Source organism: Sesamum indicum, linkage group LG3 (genome assembly GCF_000512975.1).
Source record: "Sesamum indicum cultivar Zhongzhi No. 13 linkage group LG3, S_indicum_v1.0, whole genome shotgun sequence".
In the NCBI taxonomy this organism is placed as follows: domain Eukaryota; kingdom Viridiplantae; phylum Streptophyta; class Magnoliopsida; order Lamiales; family Pedaliaceae; genus Sesamum; species Sesamum indicum.
Window position 1 is genome coordinate 8,652,351 of NC_026147.1, and position 20,279 is coordinate 8,672,629.

General features: G+C 32.5%; 2 protein-coding genes and 1 pseudogene across 2 annotated transcripts; 2 read left to right on the top strand and 1 right to left on the bottom strand.

Moving 5' to 3' along the window:
- LOC105157728 (inorganic pyrophosphatase 2) lies at positions 5,015 to 6,854 on the top strand. Its single transcript, XM_011074180.2, has 4 exons — positions 5,015 to 5,327; positions 5,455 to 5,576; positions 5,687 to 5,888; positions 6,306 to 6,854. The coding sequence occupies exons 1-4, from the start codon at positions 5,190 to 5,192 to the stop codon at positions 6,675 to 6,677; spliced, it is 834 nt and encodes a 277-aa protein (XP_011072482.1). The 5' UTR covers positions 5,015 to 5,189; the 3' UTR covers positions 6,678 to 6,854.
- Positions 8,864 to 9,740, top strand: LOC105157838 (abscisic acid receptor PYL2-like). Its single transcript, XM_011074335.2, has one exon. It carries the CDS (start codon positions 9,040 to 9,042, stop codon positions 9,637 to 9,639), a length of 600 nt encoding a protein of 199 aa, XP_011072637.1. The 5' UTR covers positions 8,864 to 9,039; the 3' UTR covers positions 9,640 to 9,740.
- On the bottom strand, positions 11,285 to 16,500 carry LOC105157839 (annotated as a pseudogene).

Here is a 20,279-nt window from a genome sequence, read left to right on the forward strand (position 1 = left end):
CAAATATCCTCACTATATTTATTTATTTATTTGTACGTTGTTAGGTTAAATTATGCATTTTAATTTTGAATTTTGTGATATTAATGTTAGAAAATGGTGAATGGTAAATTAAATAATAAATTTATTTCAATCAGAATAGATTTTAATAAGTGATTGGTCACAATGCGCAATACGTGATAAGTTTGAGATGTGTGGATGATGGTTGAAGGCGCCCGATCATTATCCAATCGTGTCTAATCGACTGAATATATATATCTTTTAGTTGAAACGGTGTGTTATTCTTGTGAATGATATGTTTTTCGCATGAAATGAAATGTCGATTTGAATGAAAAGTCGTACCAAATTTGATATATGCATAATATAATAAAAATAAAAACATACCAAATTTCTTTTATGAATGATTGGATTCTAAGAAACACGACTATGCTTAGAGCTGAAGTTTAGATGCGATTACGTAAAGGAGCTAGGGCTGCCAAATCATTCTTGTGTTTTTTTCTTAAAGAATTGCAACAAGCGTAAGTGCGACTTTTGATCGAAGACCAGTCCACCAACACCAAACAAATATTATCACATACCACCTAGCTAGACTCCAAGTTTGATTTCAAATTGGCAACAAATATATATAGACAAGAAAAGAAAAAAAGGAGTCACATCGGACTAGATTCTTGGCACGTAATTAAATTAATCTGTACGAAATATGAATTATTTATATTAAAATATATTGACTTGATTAATTAGCTAGGTGGGGGTAATGTATATATGTTAAGGTCGTGTTTGTAAGATCGTCTATTTAGGCTCCCTTACCAAACAAAATATTGTAGGATATTCATTTTTATTCCGGCATCACCCCTCTTCTCAATGATATCTGCTCCTATGAAATGACTAAAACCAAACAAGTCATTAAGTGTGACAAATTATAGTCATTAAACAGCAAAACGTTCGACAAACACAAATTTATTTTTCAAAAATTATCAACGGATGAAAGATCTGTATCTGTTTATTTGGGTTAGGTTCACTTGACAACTCGTTTTGTGGTCCAATAATCCTTAACTCATCCAAAGATGGGTTGCAAGACACATGGAACCACATGGTTTCTGACACATGGACTCTCATAAATACCAGAGACTTCATTGTAGAATTATGCATTTATAATTTTAAGATTTAACATGTGACCTTGTTATGACCCTAGTGAATTCTGATTTAATCATCGAAAGATGTTAGTTGAGGGTCACTTGATTAAGCCCATCCAGATCGATGACCAAGAGTAGGCCCTACAAGTCATCCAACGTGAACATTGGACCTCACCTGTCTTATATCACCTGCGACCTCAATTCAGATTACATAGATTTTTAAAGTATTCTAAAACTTTAATTTGTGAAATGCAAGGTAATAAAAATTAATCTAAAAGATAAGTAAAAACCATGTGAAGAAATTTCAGAAATTGCGCCTAAAATATAGTCTAATTAATTTATGGGATAATTGTACCGTCCTTTCTTGAAGTTTAGTATAATTACACGCAAACTTTTTATGATTTGAAAAAAATTATATTTAGTAATCTTGAAGTTTGCTTCCGTCTAAAAAATAAGTCTATCAGTTAGTCAAAATTCACCGAATTTGTTGATATTAACAAAAACCTAAATGAAAATTCATATTTACTGGATTGACTTATTACTAATTTATTTCAAGCCAAATAAATCAATTTATAACCAAATTACCCTTATACATTTCTACACACTAATATATCTGATAAGGTATATCCTCACTGAATTAAAAATAGTTTAATCAGAAAAGATTTGTTTGACGTGCAATAAGTCAGTGAATGATAAATATCAACTTTCATTCAATTTTTTCTATTAATATCCAACAAATCAGTTAATTTTAATTAATGGAGGAGCCTATTTATTAGACAAAAATAAACATTAAAAATATTAAATATAATTTTTCAAATTACAAAAATTCTGAATAAATCTCATAAAAAAAAAGCGGTGTAGTTAATTATCCTTTAATGTATTTAGACAGTTCTTACGTGTTGGAAATGTGGACTTCATTCACATCCATTGCTTGTAGAAATTTCTGAGCATTAATTAATAGCAGTGGTAATTATAGTAAATACGTGCAATTTGACAACATAATCCCGACATCAACTATTACTATGTATAGTATTACGATGTGGATACGATGTTTGCTATTATTTTTTGTTACTCCAAAAGGATGGATTGTGGGTCTGTTTTAGTGCGATGTGATCAGATACACACTGTCATTTTTAATAAGTGATAATAATTTTAATTTTATTATAATATAATTATTATAAATAATAAAAATTGTATACAAAATCATCACTATATATAATTAATGATAACAAATATTTATTACCATTAAATCGTGGTTGTGTGCTTGGTACTAAATATTTTTAGTAACAATTTTATGCACAACTTTTTTGTCATTAGTAATTGCTAGGGGCAATTTTTTTAAAACAATTGTCGATATTAAAATTATAAAATTTATTGTCATGAATTATGCATGACTGAACAACCAATAATTAATCGGACCATATTAATTTGTAATAAAATTTGAAACTCATTACATATAACTTAAAATTTAGCGAAATAAATATGGATAAATTATAGATATCTTTCTTGAGGCTTGACATAACTACAAATACCTCCTCGTTGTATGAAATTTTTTAAATAATTTTCTAATCTTAACTTCTGGAAAAGGTAAAGTAGTAATTTTTACCTCACTGTTTAGAAGTTACATAATTATTTTTTATTTAAACGGTATTTATAATTTTTTAAACAATCAGAAATATTTATAATTATGTCAAATATCAATGAAAGGAGTTGTAATTTACCCCAAAAAAAAAATAATAATAAGTTTATCGTAGTAAATTAATAATTTGGAACTCCCAAATTGTTGGTAAAAAAGGATGAAATTAAGGTTCCAATCCAAAGAAATGAAAAGGGAACATATTGATCATAATGGTATATGTTTGGATTGATATAATGGTATATGGTATATGTTCTTCGAATTCGGATTCTTGTTCTTTTCAAACTTTAATGCCAATGTATACATACATATAACCTGTTTGGATAAAAGTTTATACCTATTCCATATAGGGTAATATATTGTTCTTGGTTTAAATTCTCTTATTTTTATTAGAGAATTGATATATATAGTTCACAAATTTTAGTGGTGAATTTAGGGAACATTTTGTGTTAGAAGTTTGGCATTCATCACATTATAAAAACATGGAACATTATAAGATTCCTTTTTAGATTGATTAAGAATATTTTCATGTTATATATAAATTAGTAATCAATTAATAATGATTTGAATTTTTTCATCCCACGTTACAAAGGTCGCTTGCATTTTTCCTAGAAATAATAATTTAAAATTCTATGGGGTTAAATATACTTAGTCTCCTTTTAAAAAAATAAAATTATATTTTTTCTCCAAGTTTTTTTTGAAGCTACACTTACACCATTTTCGAAAATTCTCTATTTGCACCCGACGTCTTTCAATTTGTGTTTGGACAAAAAATATTGATGTTAGTATAATTTTTAATTTTGCCCGTCATTTAAAATTCTCATATATATTTTTGTACTTATAAAAAGATAATTGAAATATATAAATGGAGTAAGGTTAACATCATTATATTTTTCTTTATAAGTACAAAATTATTATATGAGAATGTTAAATGAAATGTAAATTAGATATTTATGATTTTTTTTATTAATGTCAGTATTTTTCATTTTAACTCTAACAAAAGAGGATCATGTGCGTAAGTATAATTTTAAAAAAAATTACGAAAAAATATAATTTATATTTTTAAAGAGGGTCTAAGTGTGATTAACCCAATTTTACATACATAAAGATTCAAAATATAAAACTACATTTTGCATGTAGAACCCTTAAAAATATATTGTATATCCTTTTTAGGAAAAAAAATGCAATTTACAATTTACACCATATGATATGAAAAATGCACAAAAAAATCCCTTTTGAAAAGTAAAATAGCAACTAAAAAGCCTACTACTAAGTCGTAACAACTGGTCTCGACCAAATCTCATTAAAACTTGCATTTCTTTAAAAATAAACGCCGCACATGTTTAAATGGGGATGTTATAATTATAAAATTATCATATAAAAATATTAAATTATGTGTAAAATTAGCTAATGTTTTTTGTTAATGTTGGAATTCTTCATTCAAATCATAACGAAAAGATGTTAAGTATAAATAGAGAATTTTTGGAGGGGTTGTGAAGAATTTGATGGGTGAAAACAGAGTACATTCATTGCAGTAAGTTAGAAAATGAAAAGAAGAAAAAAGCATGCTTTATTCATCTAAAACTCAAGTACTAAAGTTACAGAAATATGAAACTATATATAAAAAATAGAGTTTTAGCTAAAGAAGAAAACTAACCTACTTTAAACTCTAGTTGTCAACAGACTCTAGAAAAAAATTAAATGTTCGAATACTAATAAAAAACAAACACTGAGAACAAAAAGATAAGTACAAGCAGAACTTGATAAATATAAGCATAACTTGCGATAGGGGTGTAAATACAACTTTAAAACTTTTTTTTTTAAGAAAAAAATAATCAAAATGGGTCAGCATAAATTATTTATTTTGTTGGGTAATTGTTGAAAGTCGTACAATTGTGTAGAAATTCAGCACAAGCCGCCGCGAGTCCCCGTGGACACCCTAACGGAATATTCCTGAGAGTTCGGGGAGGAAAAGGAAGTCCGGAGTGCGTTTCCGATGCCCTAAATTAGGGGAAGTGCGTTTCCCATGCCCTAAGTTAGGGGAAGTGCGTTTCCCATGTGGATTCGGACAGTTTAATTCCTACGGAATATTCTCTTATTCCCGCGTGTTACCATAAAAACAAAAGAACCACCCCTTAACCGTCGGATTACCAATCCAACGGCCCAGATTACCCAACAGAAGCAAACACCATTTTGAATGGCCTTCCTTTTAACTCACCACAACCTCAACTACGTAATATTCCATTCGCATCTTATTCAAATTCACAACTCCATTTACACCACTCCTACTACTCTCTAATCAATCCCTATATAACCCCCTCATGCCCAAAACCTACGTGAACCCAACCCCAATAATTCTTACATTCTTGTCCAAGAACCTATATTAACCCTCCTCAACCCTTTTCACAAAAAGAACACCTTCAATGGCTGGAATCGTTGTAGTTTTCGACTTTGACAAGACTATTATCGAGATTGACAGTGATAATTGGGTCGTTGATGAATTAGGCGCCACCGATTTGTTCAACCAACTGCTTCCTACTATGCCGTGGAACTCAATGATGGTTAGTATGATTATTTATTTATTATTTTTTACGTAAATTTTTTGAACTCAAAGTATTATTATAGATATATATTTGAATATTTTTAAAGGGTTTATATAATTTACTTCTTTATGGGGAAAAAAAACAGGATAGGATGATGAGGGAAGTACATGCACAAGGGAAAACCATAGAAGACATCAAGGAGGTCCTAAGAAGGGCTCCTATGCATCCTAGGGTTGTACCTGCGATCAAGAAAGCTCATGCTTTAGGGTACTCTCTCTCTCTCTCTCTCTGTGTGGAAAATTTCATAAATTTTCGGCGAAAAGTAGGAGTTTTTTTCCTCTGTTTTAGGCGTAATGGGGTTGCGAATTTCATCATAGGTGTGATTTGAGGATAGTGAGTGATGCAAACATGTTCTTCATCGAGACAATCCTTGATCATCTTGGCATAAAGGACTGCTTCACAGAGATAAACACGAATCCAAGCTATGTTGATGATCAAGGCAGGCTCAGGATATCCCCGTACGTCGATTTTCACACGTCTCCTCACGGATGCAATCTCTGCCCTCCAAACATGTGTAAGGTATACAATTTTCCATCTCTCTCTTTTATTTTATTTTATTTTTTTTATCTAGTAAATTACTGAAATTGGAAAAAGAAAAATTAAAGTTGCTATCTCCAGAGAGTTCTTGATGTTGCCAGAGTACTAAACCAGGTTCCAGAAAAGTTCCCTGATGAAAAGGGACTCTAACCAGCAGTTTTTGTCTCTAGAATATGCCGGGATATGATTGTCTCATTTCAAGATTCTGATTCTGACCTGAGCATAATTAATTTTTTTTACATAATGACCCCACAAAATCTAGTAAATTAAATTACTAGTACCATAAAACTTGAAAAGCCAAGATCACGAGACAGATAGTGACATAAGTAAGCACACAGCCAATAATTATAAACATTTGAACTAATTTTTAATGTATTTGTTTTCCTCTTTTGCATAAAGGGCATGATCATAGAGAGGATTCAAGCATCCATCGCCAAGGAAGGGAAGAAGAGGATGATATATTTAGGCGACGGGAGCGGCGATTTTTGCCCGAGTTTGAAGCTCAAGGAAGGAGATTTCATGATGCCAAGGAAGAACTATCCCGTCTGGGATCTAATATGTGAAAATCGTGCGCTTCTAAAAGCAGAAATCCACGAATGGGCCAATGGGGCGGAACTGGAGCGGGTTTTGCTTGAACTTATAGACAAGATTAGCATTCAAGAAAGTAACAATTCTAACTTGGCTCAATTGTTGTCAGTTGATTGCAAGTTTGAGAGTATTCCAATGGCAGGGCATGAGGCCTTGCCCCCACCCCTTAGAGTTCATCAGTAGGGTGGGGTGTCAGGACTAATGGTTGTATTACTAAGGCAAATTTCCATAACTTTTGGGGTCAAAAAGAAAATAAAAAATATAGTTTTTGACCCCTACTTTTTTTTTCTTTCTGAATTTTAACTAGTTGTAAGATTTTGGTGTGTTTTGTGAAGAATAGGAGTAAGCTTTTTGTGCCAAGTATTGTTGATTAACATATTTTGAAGTTTTTATAAACCACTTGATTGAGTCGGTATTTAACTCTTCTTTAGAGACTTTCAAGTTGTCTCCATCCTCATCTCCATTGTACTAAAAGAAAGAAAAGGGGGGGGGGGGGGGGGAGATGTCTTTGAAGTTACAAGTATGAACTATTTGACGATTGTAAAATTATATGACTGCATCGAGTGTATTGCATTCGACTAATATAAAATTTTTCCAACTCAAGTTTCTGATCAGGCCCATTCAGGAATATTAGCAACTAATTTGGGTCGGATCCAAACCTGGATCCAACTAGCTAGAGACTCTTATTATTAACCCGATGGGCCCAATCTAAAGATATTCGGACCCTTTCATCCCATTTTTCAAAAAATGAAGTTTCTGGTCTTTCTTCCCTCCATCACAAGTCCCAAGTTTCATAGATGGGCCACAGTATCCGAAGAGTTGGCCCAATGTTTTCCTATCAATTTTTTTTTTTTTTAAATTACACCGATTTAACTAATACAATATTAATACTAAGAACAATTAATAATAAATTATAATGACTTGATTCAATTAATATATTAATAAAAGTATAAATAAATTATAATTATGATTTTGAATCTTTAAATCAACACCTTCAAGTTGTGTTTATTCTTAGGAACCCAAGATTTTGGTTTCCTATAAAATTGGAGACCCTCTTACTTGTAGGTTATATTTGGATAAATGAATTCAAAATTACAAATTTATCCTTAAATTCTTAGAATTTATTTGAATAATTCCAAATTCTTCAATTCTACCTTTAAATAATATTTTATTAAACAGTACGAGCTTTGGAACGGTCACAATATCCGTGCCAAATTCCATTTTTTTTTGTAGTGAAAATCTTTTTTCCAAATCTTTTATTCATATACAAATCCACCAATCTAAACATAACCTTAAGTACATTAATCAGGAATAAAGTCGATTTCAGTCAAGGGGTCCAAATGAAAATAACCCACAAATTTGGTGGCATCTAAGAAATTTAATTTAGTCTATTGAAATCTTTCATAATAAATGGAAAATTTCATGATTCCTTTTCCTTTCACTTCTTTCAAAGATCAATCTTAGCCCACTAAACCACTCATTTTGCAAATAAATAAATACATGAAATACTATGTATTCCTATATTCAACTACATACATATATATAATAAATACTATTAGCAAATACACATCAATTGGTCACTCTTGCAAAACCTTTGCATCCACTAGGGCCAATTTTGGAGAGAATTGGCATAAATCCCTCAAGTGGGATATTGTAATATTAATTCTTTTTTATATATAAAAAAAAGTAAATAATGCAAGTTGACCTTATTTTTCCCAAATCAAAATATGCTTCTTATAATTAATCTTCCACAAAGTGGTTATATACATTTAAAAATTCAAGAATTTCATAATTAGGTCTAGCTATAGTGGTATGTAATCACCTTTTAAATTCATTCATTTTGTACAAATTGTCAACCTTATTAGTGGGTTAGAATAGAGATGCATAGGTTTACTATATTTGGTGCCCTTTTTATGCCCAACTTGCCAACAAATATAATTGTTTCATGAATTTTATTCTTCAACTTGAATATATTTATTTATAGTAATCACATTTCTTTTCTATGATAGCTAATGGATCTATCATCGTCGTCATTGTCTTATAATTTCTAAAAAGAACTCTCTAGAACCATACTTGAATCAAATTAATATTCATATCAATTAAATCCAGAATATCTAGTGGATTCATCGTCATTGTGACGTCTTTTACAAAATAATTTCGATATGGATTAAATAATTAACAAGCCTTTTCGATATTTTCTGCATTATTTAGCAATAGTTTCATCCATAAAATCAAATTTTCATCAATTATGTATGTAGATCATGAACCCTTGATTTTCCCATATAGAGAAGAGCATCATTAAAAAAAAAAAAAAAAAAAAAAAAAAAAAAAAAGAAAAAAGAAAAAAAAAAAAAAAAAAAAAACAAAACAAAAGAACCAAACCCTAAGATTCAAAGTGGGACATTATACAAATTAACAAAATACCAAAAATTGCCCCATGGTTTCAATATATAATCAATCAACCCCTCTTCTTCTTCAAATCCTCCACTATTTCCCCATCTTTCTTCCTTGCATAACTTAGAAGCCCTCCCGAGTACAACCCCCAATGCAAGGTGTACATCTCACAGAACAAGAGCTCTCCACCCTCCAACCCATCATCCAAAGGTACCACCAACCCATGCAGCCCCAGCCCACCTCGGCCAACACTTGCACCTCCCTCATAGTACAACGCATCGAAGCACCACCCGCCGCCGTATGGCCATTCGTACGCGCCTTCAGCTCCCCTCAGACGTACAAACACTTCATCAAGAGCTGCCAAGTGGTGGAGGGCGACGGCGCCTCCATCGGCAGCAGGCGGTGCTTGACGGTGGTGTCGGGCTTGCCGGCGACGACGAGCATAGAGAAGCTAGAGATTTTGGACGATGAAAATCGTGTTTTGAGCTTCAGGGTTGTGGGGGGTGAGCACAGGTTGAAGGATTATCAGTCGGTAACCTCGGTTAATGAGGTGATTAGTGAAGTTAATAAGGTTTACAGTGTGGTTTTGGAGTCTTACGTTGTTGAAATACCTGAGGGCAATACGTCGGAGGACACGAAGTTGTTTGTTGATACTATTGTGAAGTTGAACCTTCAAAAACTTAGGGATGTGGCCATGGCTTCTTTGCATGGTAACTGTGTGGAGTTTGCTTCTTTGAGAATCTTTGATTAATGTCCGAAAATATGGATCGAATTTTCTAGTGCAAAGTCTATTTTATCTTCTACTTTATTCAATATAGACATCATATAAGTGTATAAAATTTTTTACTCTGAATATAGGGCTGAATTTTCACCTTTTAAAATTGGGACTATTATCATATTTTCTCATACTTTTTTTCAATTTCTTGTCTTTTAACTTTTTAGGATAATATTTTAATCCTATATCTTTTTAATTCTTGCGATTCCGATTTATTTTTTTGTCAGAGTTCACCCTATTACGGAGCCAAAAGTACATTTAACCCCCTAATCTTATGTTTGCCATTTGTTGAATTCATACAAACAATAAGGGGAAAAAAAATATTATCTATATGTATACATGTATTAAAAAGAATATATAATATGAGATGTTGCATCATCTTAAGATAAAAAATTGAGATTGACTTGTTCGTAGCCTCCAATATCTTGTGTAGACATCTTCTACTTCAATTAATGACGTTCGAAAATCGATGGATCATATATATCTTAAAATTCAGTTATCCATATTTCTTTAATTTTTCTTCATCTTTTCTGATTTTAAGAAGAAATATTATTACAAGTAATAATGAAAAATACAAAGAATAATTAATGGAAATATAAATAGCATTTTTCCAAACACCAAATGATGCAAATTTTGTTCGGGTTTATTTGATTTAATCCCAATTAATTTTGCAAAAAAAAATAAAAATCATATACTTGCATATAATTATAACTTATTTGAATAAAAAAATGCAATTAAAATTTAAAATAAAAAATACGGTTGGTATTGATTTAAGTGTTGTACGTCATTTGCAGTGCAAATTGCCAAATTTAGAAAGGCCTAAATATAGTCCAAATTATGTGCAAGTTGCAAATAGAATTACTAGGATGGGGTGTGCACTGTTTAATTTATTGGTTGGAAATCCAGCGAAAAAAAATAATTAAAATTATAACAGTTAAAAAAATGAAGAATAAAAAATGCTATTATAAAAAATTAAAGATAGAAATTCTAGCAAAAGTAGGTTAATAAAAATAATAGTCCTAATTTTAAAAGGTTAAGTAAGATGCATATGCATTTTTCCGATGAAAAATTTGAAATCTGATGGAGAAAAAGATTGAAACTAAAAAATAAATAATAAAAATACTACATAAAAAATTAAAGAAAAAAGCGTCAAACCTGAATTACGAATCAAAAATACATTTAAGCCAAACCAAGAAAATGTTAGAAACAGGAGTAGGGTATCTGAATTTTCACACAACTTGAAATAGTACCCAGTTTGACCCTACCCGGCTCCAATTCGGCTCTGACCCAGATTAAGGATCATTGATACCATACAATTTAGAAACCACATCAAGAGTGTACAATCAGCCAAATGTATAAGAATCCAATACAAATATCAAACATGCTTCTTCATTTATTGCATCTTTAAATCTTGAGGATGACCTACTCAGTCCTCTTGAAACCACTACTCACTTAATCATCGAACGGTTTTCACGTAATTCTATGCAATTTTATATTAGGCTCGACGTTCGTTCCTATCAAAGTACCTCGTACACTGGTTTATGCTATACTTTAGTTTCATAATCTCTGTTTTAATTTCTTTCTTGCTTCATGTTCTTGGATATACGTCGAAATAACATTATTAGTCCCTTCTGCAACTTGACCAATATTCTGTCACAAGCTTGGAAAAGAAAGAAGTAGTCTCCATAAGCTTTGAAGGTTCATCATACTCCACCAACTTTCCTGCAGGATAAAGGAAGATGAAGAGCAAATGAATGATCAATTTTAGTTGTTTTTTGTGCAACAAAAAATGGAGGGTGTATGTACCGTAGGAGAGGACCATGACCATGTCGCTATCTATAACGGTTGGAACTCTGTGAGCCACGGTTATTACTGTACAGTTAGCAAATTCCTCTCTGATTATTCTCTGCAGGATGGCATCCGTGGCTGAGTCGATTGAGGCTGTTGCCTCGTCAAGAACTAGGATCCTATTCCTCTTTAGAAGGACTCTACCGAGGCAGAAGAGCTGCCGTTGCCCCAGGCTCCAGTTCTCCCCTTCATCGCTCACTGCTTGCATGAATTTTCAACAGAAAAATGATCCCAATTAACCTAAATGAAAGATTTCAATGTGATTCTTTGCAATGAAGTTGGACTTACCTGAAGAGTCCAGCAAGTTTGGGAGTTTAGTGATAGTAGACTTCAGTTGGCATTTCTCTAAGGCCTGAAAATCAAGAAACTCACTCTCTTCAACCTTTTTAAAGTTAGAAGTTTCTGTGCAGTACTATATGCAGTAAATTTAAGTACCTTCCATATCTCATCATCAGAGTAAAGGCCTAGTGGATTCAAGTTAGTCCGAATGCTACCCCTGAAAAGAGTCGGCTCTTGAGGAATGATGCTGAGTTTCAGCCTTAAATCCTTGAGACCTATGGAGCAAATATCAACTCCGTCTATCACAATTTGCCTGCTGTAAGGCTCAACCAGACGGAACAAAGCACTGATTAGTGTCGTCTTCCCACTTCCGGTCCTCCCCACCACTCCCACTCTAGTCCCTTCTGTGAAAGTGCATGTGATCCCTTTCAGCACTATTGGTGCAATAGGACGATACCGTATCTAAAGCACATCCAAAAAAATGAAAATGGAATTTAACTTGTTAATTGTCGATCAATGATAGCATTTGGCTCCAGTTTTGAATACTCCATCTGCATTTTCATGAAGCTGAGTATACCATTACACGAAAAAGCTCGATTACTCACCTTTAGGTCCAGCAGCTCTATTATCCCATTTGGAGGCCATGAAGTTGGTGGCCTCTTGTCTTCTATTATTATTGGAGGCTCCGCTGGTATATGCATGTATTGTTTGATCCGTTCCACCGAGACGATGTAATTAGCTAAGTTACTATACCATCTAGATAAAAATACTTGAGTGGTGCTTAGAGCAAATGCATAAGAAAGCGAGAGTCCCACGAGCCCTGTAACAACATAAAATAACACTAAAAATTGAATGCAATAGAGAGATATTGAACTGTTTGATTTAACAGTACTAACACACCTGGAGGAATGTAACCCTTGGGAGTTAAAACTAGAAAGATGGCAGCAGTGAAAAGGGTGAGATTTTGAAGCGCTTCGATTCTCAAAACAAGCCATTCCATTGTGGCGTTTGATGAAAGGAAAACTTTTGCATCCATATCGATCAGTTTTAGGTAGTCCGATGAAAATCTATTGACCATTTTGAATGCTCGTATTGTGGCAACTCCTAGTGCTGTCTCAGATGCGTAGTTCATAATAGGAGCTTTTGTAGTGCCATTGATTCTCATCAGCTCACCAGCAGATTTTTGGCAGTACCCCTTCATTAGACAAAGGGAAGTTCAGAAAAGCAGATCAAAGTAATACTGATTTTCATTGTAACTAAATATTTGAGGTCTCAAACACACCTGAACGTATTTTGAAGATACCATAGCGAATATGCCAACAAAGAAAACTTGCCATGTGACGGAAGCCATAATGCCAATTGTTGCTAGCATCTCTGTTGCGCCAGCCAGTACAAATACAAACGCAATGGGAAGGTCAAAATCTAGCACACTTAGATCAGATGAGGCCTGGATGAAATCAAATAGAAGACTTGTTACAACCACTTGTTGAAATTTTATGTCCCAAAGGTGAAAGTATGAATGTATCTTACACGCGTTAGTATCCTCCCGACAGGGTGGAGTAGAAGAAGAGCATGGGAGCATTGAACATTGAGTTGGTGAAACCAGAGAAAAAGGCTCCTGATGCTTTTATTCCTAAAAGAACTGCAAAAAGTGATCTCAAATATACGAAAACTGCACTAAGTAATGAGATTAAAGTGTAAATTTCGATAATAAAGACGCTGCTCATTTTGGAATTCTGAATGGAAAATGCTAGCCAGAAGCTTGCAGCTGCCTGAAAAGCAACAAAACCAAGCTGAGCTACTGTGGTGGAGCAAAAATAGGCCCATCCCTTTGAAATGAAAATGTACTCCACGAAAGTTTTCCAACCCACATCTCCTACTTCCTTCTCTTCCTCCCCCGTCAACTGTATCCCTTTGTTCTCTCGAATTTCCCCGTCTCTTTCTTCCTTACCATAAGACTTATTATTCTGCTCTAGCTGATCGTCATGTTGTGCTCGATGTTCGTTTTGATTTGAACCAGATGAAGCATCGAATGACTTTATGGTGCCTTTATGAGCATAAACGAGTTGTTCAAAGGTCGTTTCAGCAACCAGAAGTTCCGAGTAGTTAACTGATTGAGTAACTTGTCCTCCTTCGACAACCTAAGACATATTAACAAATCTTGTCTATCATATTACGAAGATTACAAGTACATGTTTCAAGACAAGCAGTAACCTCTTCTGAAAATTCATTACCAGAATGTTATCGACATTACTGAGGAACTTCACTTGATGAGTCACAAGAATTACCGTCTTCTTTGCTAGAGCTGTCATGACGCAGTCCTGCAATAATACAATTCAAATCAATCAACTGTTGGGAAAAATAACTAGCACAACAATAACGTTTATCGACTAAGAAAACTCTAATTGTTACGTTGAAAAGAACTGCTGTTGTATGTCCATCTACTGCACTGAAAGGGTCATCAAGAAGATAAATATCAGCGTCATTGTAAACAGCTCGTGCAAGCTGAATTCTCTTGTTTTGCCCTCCACTCATGTTAAGCCCTCTCTGGCCTATCTCAATGAGATCGCCATAATCAAAACTCTCAATATCTTTGTCTAGAGCACAAACTCTGATGGCTTCTTCGTATTTTTTCTTCTCCATAGGCTTTCCAAAGAGTATGTTGTCACGAACAATCCCACTCTGAATCCAAGAAGCTTGAGAAACATAAGCCACTGATCCAAGAACACTCACCAGCAAACCAACAAAGACTTACTAAAATCAATGTCAAGAATTTCATACATAAGTGTAAAAGTCATTTCCGTTGCATGACTTATAGTTCCTGATTTTTTTGGTATTTCGCCAAGGATTGCATACAAAAGTGACGACTTCCCAGAACCAACCGGCCAGCAAACAACAATCTTCTGTCCTGGCCTTGCTTCCAATGAGACACCGCTCAGGGTTGGTGTAGACGTGTCTGCATCCCAACTAAAACAACCACCTTGTATATGAACGATGAGCCCTGGATCTCCTGTAGGAGATATTTGCAAATCTTCTTGCCTGAGTTCATCTTCAAGCATAAATGAGTTAATCGTATCAAAGGAAACCTTAACCTGAATCAAAGTGGACAGAGCTTCAGGCAAGAACCTGACAGGCTCAGACATGCTCCTTAATGCAGCCAAGACTGTAAAAATAGTGCCAGCATCTAATGGAGCAGTCGTGAGGAGCACACATCCGAAGAAAATGACGGAAGGAACAATTGTTGGAGACATCCAATACAAAAGCGTATTAAATGCTTTAATGTACTGAGTTTTGGACAACCATTTAAAGTCGCATTTTTGAAATGACTCGATCAAGCTCTTGAAATTCGATTCCCACGACTGCAACTTAATTATTTTCATGTTGTTAAGAATCTCGAACAACGACCTCAGTCGCTTGTCCTGAGCGATCATGAATTCAGTCTGATACTTTTGAATTAGTTTAGCAAATGGCACATTGAGGAGACCACAGATGACGAATGGTACTAGGCCGGGAAACACGCCAAGGCCCACAACTCCAGAAAGAACAGCTATGGCCAGGAAAGTTTGAACGACTGAAACCCACCCGACATGCAACCACACTGGAAATTCTCCCATTCGATAAGCATCGACTGCAATATAATTCACAATCTCCCCAGTTGAGTGCCTTCGTCTCCCACCGCTCGAGAGCTTAAACTGCTTCTGGTAAACAGCTACCATCGGAGCTGATCTCATCCTCATTCCAATTCTTCTAGAATAGAAATAGAAATGCCGATAGCATAAAAACTCGACGACCTTCAAAAACACCAAACACCCCACCAAGGAAACACCCTCTTTCAGATTTTTCATCTCAAGATTTGAATATCTAACAAAAGCATAAAGCAATAGTGGACTAGCCACAACAGCAATCGTCCTAAAAAATGCTAAACTTCCAGCCAGCACCAAACTCCTCCAGTGTACCTTTGCAATAGCCCAAAATACGAAATTCTTGGAACTGTTTATGCCCTTTTCTTTTTGAAGAACGCACCACACATCGTTAAACTTATCATAGGCCATAAGGGCCCCATCTTCTAATCCCAGATAAGGAATGTCATCAAGACTTAAAGGCTTAGTGTTTCCTAAACGAAGCAATGGATTTATCCAAGAAAATGACAATTTACTTAGAAACGAAGCTTGGCTTAAACCGACATATTCCTCAAGACTCCTCAGCAAGCACCAGTTCCAAGAAGCAATTGTCCAAGGCCGGTTGAGATACAATTTGATATAGATCCCTCAAACCGCAAACGAAAAGCAACAAATTTGCAAGCCAAGGAGCAAGCTCTAGAATCTGTATGGCGTGCAATTCAACCAACTCTACTATGTTTAACGCAGAAACCAACAGAAAAAACATGATCCACCAAACGGATTTCAGAAGAGCAATCCCTTTAGATCCTCGTACGAGCACAGAAATACTCAATGTAATCCATATTAGCCCCCTAGCAAAGAACACTAGCCACTTCAAATGACTTAATTCCTTGCGTTTAACTACCAAAGCATACACAACAATCCCAAAATACTCTAAGCTCACAAGAGCACAACCACCAGAAACAGTTACCTTAAACCAATCCCTTCTGCTCTCTCTTGAACAACTTATCCTTTTTACAATCAAAACCACATAAAAAACAACAGCCACGAATACGTTCAAGCAATCAAGAACGGTCCTAAAATCGCCCGATCATCCCATTTCAAGAATCCCTCCATGCAGCACAGAAATTTTCCCTGTTCACAACAATTCAGTACAGGTACTCAATTCATGCATTTTCAAATGCAACGTACATAGCACCTAAACAACAAACTTCAGCTACTTATATTTATCCTACTCCAACCTTTATATACGTATAGATTTACGCTATTGGTTGTTCACATTAATGAACTGAGATATATCATAATCAAGTTCAAAGAAATTAAAAGAAAAAGTCATTAAACGGAACATCCAATCAATGAAGTTCATTTATGAGAGCAAGAAAACAGCTTACCCCATAAAGAAAACTGCTTACCCCATGAACCCATCTTTTCATTAATTCCGTCCATAAGAATTGTAGATAACATAAGTATATATACTTGTTCTTCCACACACACACACACACACATATATATATATATATATATATATACACACGTGTGTGTTGAATTGGTCTCAAATTAATTTATTTAAGCAATAATTGCAAAGTCGTTTTATGAGGTTACGTGTAATTATATATAAATTTTTTATTATTTAAAAAATTATATTTGATAATCTAATAATTAATTTTATTATATGTTATTTGAATGATTTAACATTTTGATTATTGAAAGGTTTAATTTAAAAAAAATAATAAAATAATTTAAGTTAGAATTAAAAATTAATACAAATAATAAAAAAATTATGGGATCATTTTATTCATCCCATATATATTACTCTAATACTACATATACTTTTTTGTAATTGTAGAAAACACTCTAAGAGCTTTTCTATTCCTAAAAAATTATTAATATCAGCAAAAACCACGTCACATGAGTTTGCATGTGTATGGCTCAATAATGTAATGTAATGATGGTGTAGCAATCACATCGTACATGAACAAAAGTCCCCCCTCCAACAAAATAGTTGGCAGGTATTTATAAAACCGAAATGTATGTATTTTAACATTAGTAATTATGCATGTGTGGGAAGTTTTGTCTTAATCTCTCCTAATCCCATCATTTAATGCTTGTCATGTTCAAATACTTTTCAACAACTCAAGAAGCGTGATTTCATTTTGAAACACTTTTCAACCACTCAAGAAGCGTGCTTTCTTGGTTGAGTGCATATCAACAAAATTGTCAAGTTAGAGTCGTTTTGTCTCTCATTATTTATCGCAATCTGCACCATCCACCTATTATAAATATCTATATCCTTTTAAAATAATATAAATATGAGATAATAATATTATTGACATCCTTTTTGCAAATTTATATTTACACATTGAAATATTCAAATATATGTACTTATATAAACATAAAATAATTTAAATTTATAAAAATATTAAGTTTATCTATTATATATATATGTATAAATAAATTATACATATGTTAATATATTTTATATAAAAAAAAATTCAAGATCCAAATCATTAAAATCTGATACATGTTTAATATTTCAAAACACATTCCAATCAAAGCAAGTTTGGATCCGAGTCTAACCCAAACCCATCGCCATCCCCAAATTGGTGTACCTAAAAAACGAGTAGCCCAGGCAGAATAAAAGCCCAACCACCACTACCAAAAAATAAATAAAAAAGGAAATATTTGACTAATTTTTTGATAAAAAAATAATATAAAATAAAGACTAGAATAAATTAAAGTTTTGAATTTTATAACATCTTATAAGCTATATAAAATTAATATATCAAAGACTAAAATATCCTTCTTTGCTATTTAATTTTTCTAATATTTGATAAAGAGAAAATATTTTATTATTTAATAATAAATTATTGTAGTTAAGTAAAAATAAGATTGATATTGATATTATGTTTACTAAAAAATATAAAATTCAAGACATTATAAATTATACAACTAGAAATAATCATCGGATTAACAAACATCAATTATATATTTATATTAATATTCGACTAGCATGAATCTATATTTATATATATATATATTATTTTATTCAAAAGTTTAGGTAATAATTCGTCTTTTTTTTGTTATTGTAGAAAGATTACTTATTAAATTTTTATTTAAAATTAAATTAATGAGTACTATTTAAAAAAAATATATTAAAAAATAAAATATCATTTGATTATAATGGTATACATGTCCATTTTAATCATCTTACTAATTAAAGACCTTATTAGGCCAACACCCTAACATCTTATAAGTTTTAACGTCTTATTTTACCCAAATACTTCAGGAGCTTATTTTTAAAATAAAATTAGATATATAATAAGTTCAGATCAATTTATTTTTTCAATTCAGTCCGGCCAACGATCTATTAATCCGATAATTTATTCGATTCAATCCTGTTGGTTTGTATCTTTATTTTCAATTTTCAGATTTTAAAAGAGTAATTAGAGTAAAAATATGTTTAAAAAGTTTCCCGTTAGAATTATATTAAATTAACACTACATTTTAATATAAAACATTAACTAATAAAAATATGAAATGGAAATGTTAGCATATTTATTCTTCAAACGGGCCTACTTTAATGGATTAACCACTAAATTCAGAATTGAGGCCCAATAGAGTACTGCAAAACAGACAACTATTAGGGCCCAATTATGTAAATCCAGTGTGGAGGCCCACAGGATAAGGATTTAACGATTTGTGATCATTTGACAACTGACAATAGCAATCGTGTTCGTGCGTACAAAACTCACCGGAGATAATGCAATCATCTCTCCAACTCTTTCGGGGAAGAGAAACTGATATAATGGGAGCTACAATAATACATTGATCCACACCATTTATTTCCATCTTTATTTAAATAAAAATATTTTTTTCAGGGATAATTACACTCTTTTCTCTTAAAATTTAATATAGTTATATGCATATTTATATAGTTTAGAAAATTACATTCAGCATCCCTTAGATTTCCTTCCATCTAATAAATAAATACTTTCGTTAACTCAAAATTAACTGAATTCGCTAATATTAACAAAAATAAATCAGATAAAAATAAATATTTACTCTCAATTGACTTATTATAATTGATTTATTACAAGTCAAGTTAATTTTTTGATGACTAAGTTACCCCTATACGTCTTTATACGTTATATTCGTTGCTATTATAGTAAATACAACATCCCACGCATAAAACAAAGTTCGAACTCATAACATCTGAAGTAATATGAAGAAATCAGTGAAGCCCGACTCACAAACTTGTAATCAAGAACTAAATTGTTGGGAGGAACCTTCCCACATAATTGTTAAGTGAAAATTTGATGTTATTCATGTGAATTTATATTTAAATTATTTATAAATTATTAGATTAACATATAATGATGATATCATTTGGGACATAACGATTCATGGTTAATATGGGTACAAATTTTAAGAAGAAATATTATTACAAGTAATAATGAAAAATAAAAGGAAAAATTAATGAAAACATAAATAGCATTTTTCCAAACACCAAATGATGCAATTTTTGTTCGGGTTAATTTGATTTAATCCCAATTAATTTTGCAAAAAAAAAAAAAATCATATACTTGCATATAATTATCACTTATTTGAAAAAATGCAATTAAAATTTAAAATAAAAAATACGGTTGGTATTGATTTAAGTGTTGTACGTCATTTGCAGTGCAAATTGCCAAATTTAGAAAGGCCTAAATATAGTCCAAATTACATGTGCAAGTTGCAAATAGAATTACTAGGATGGGGTGTGCACTGTTTAGTTTGTCGGTTGGAAATCCAGCAAAAAACTAATTAAAATCATAAAATTTAAAAAAATGAAGAATTAAAATGCTATCATAAAAAATTAAAGATAGAAAT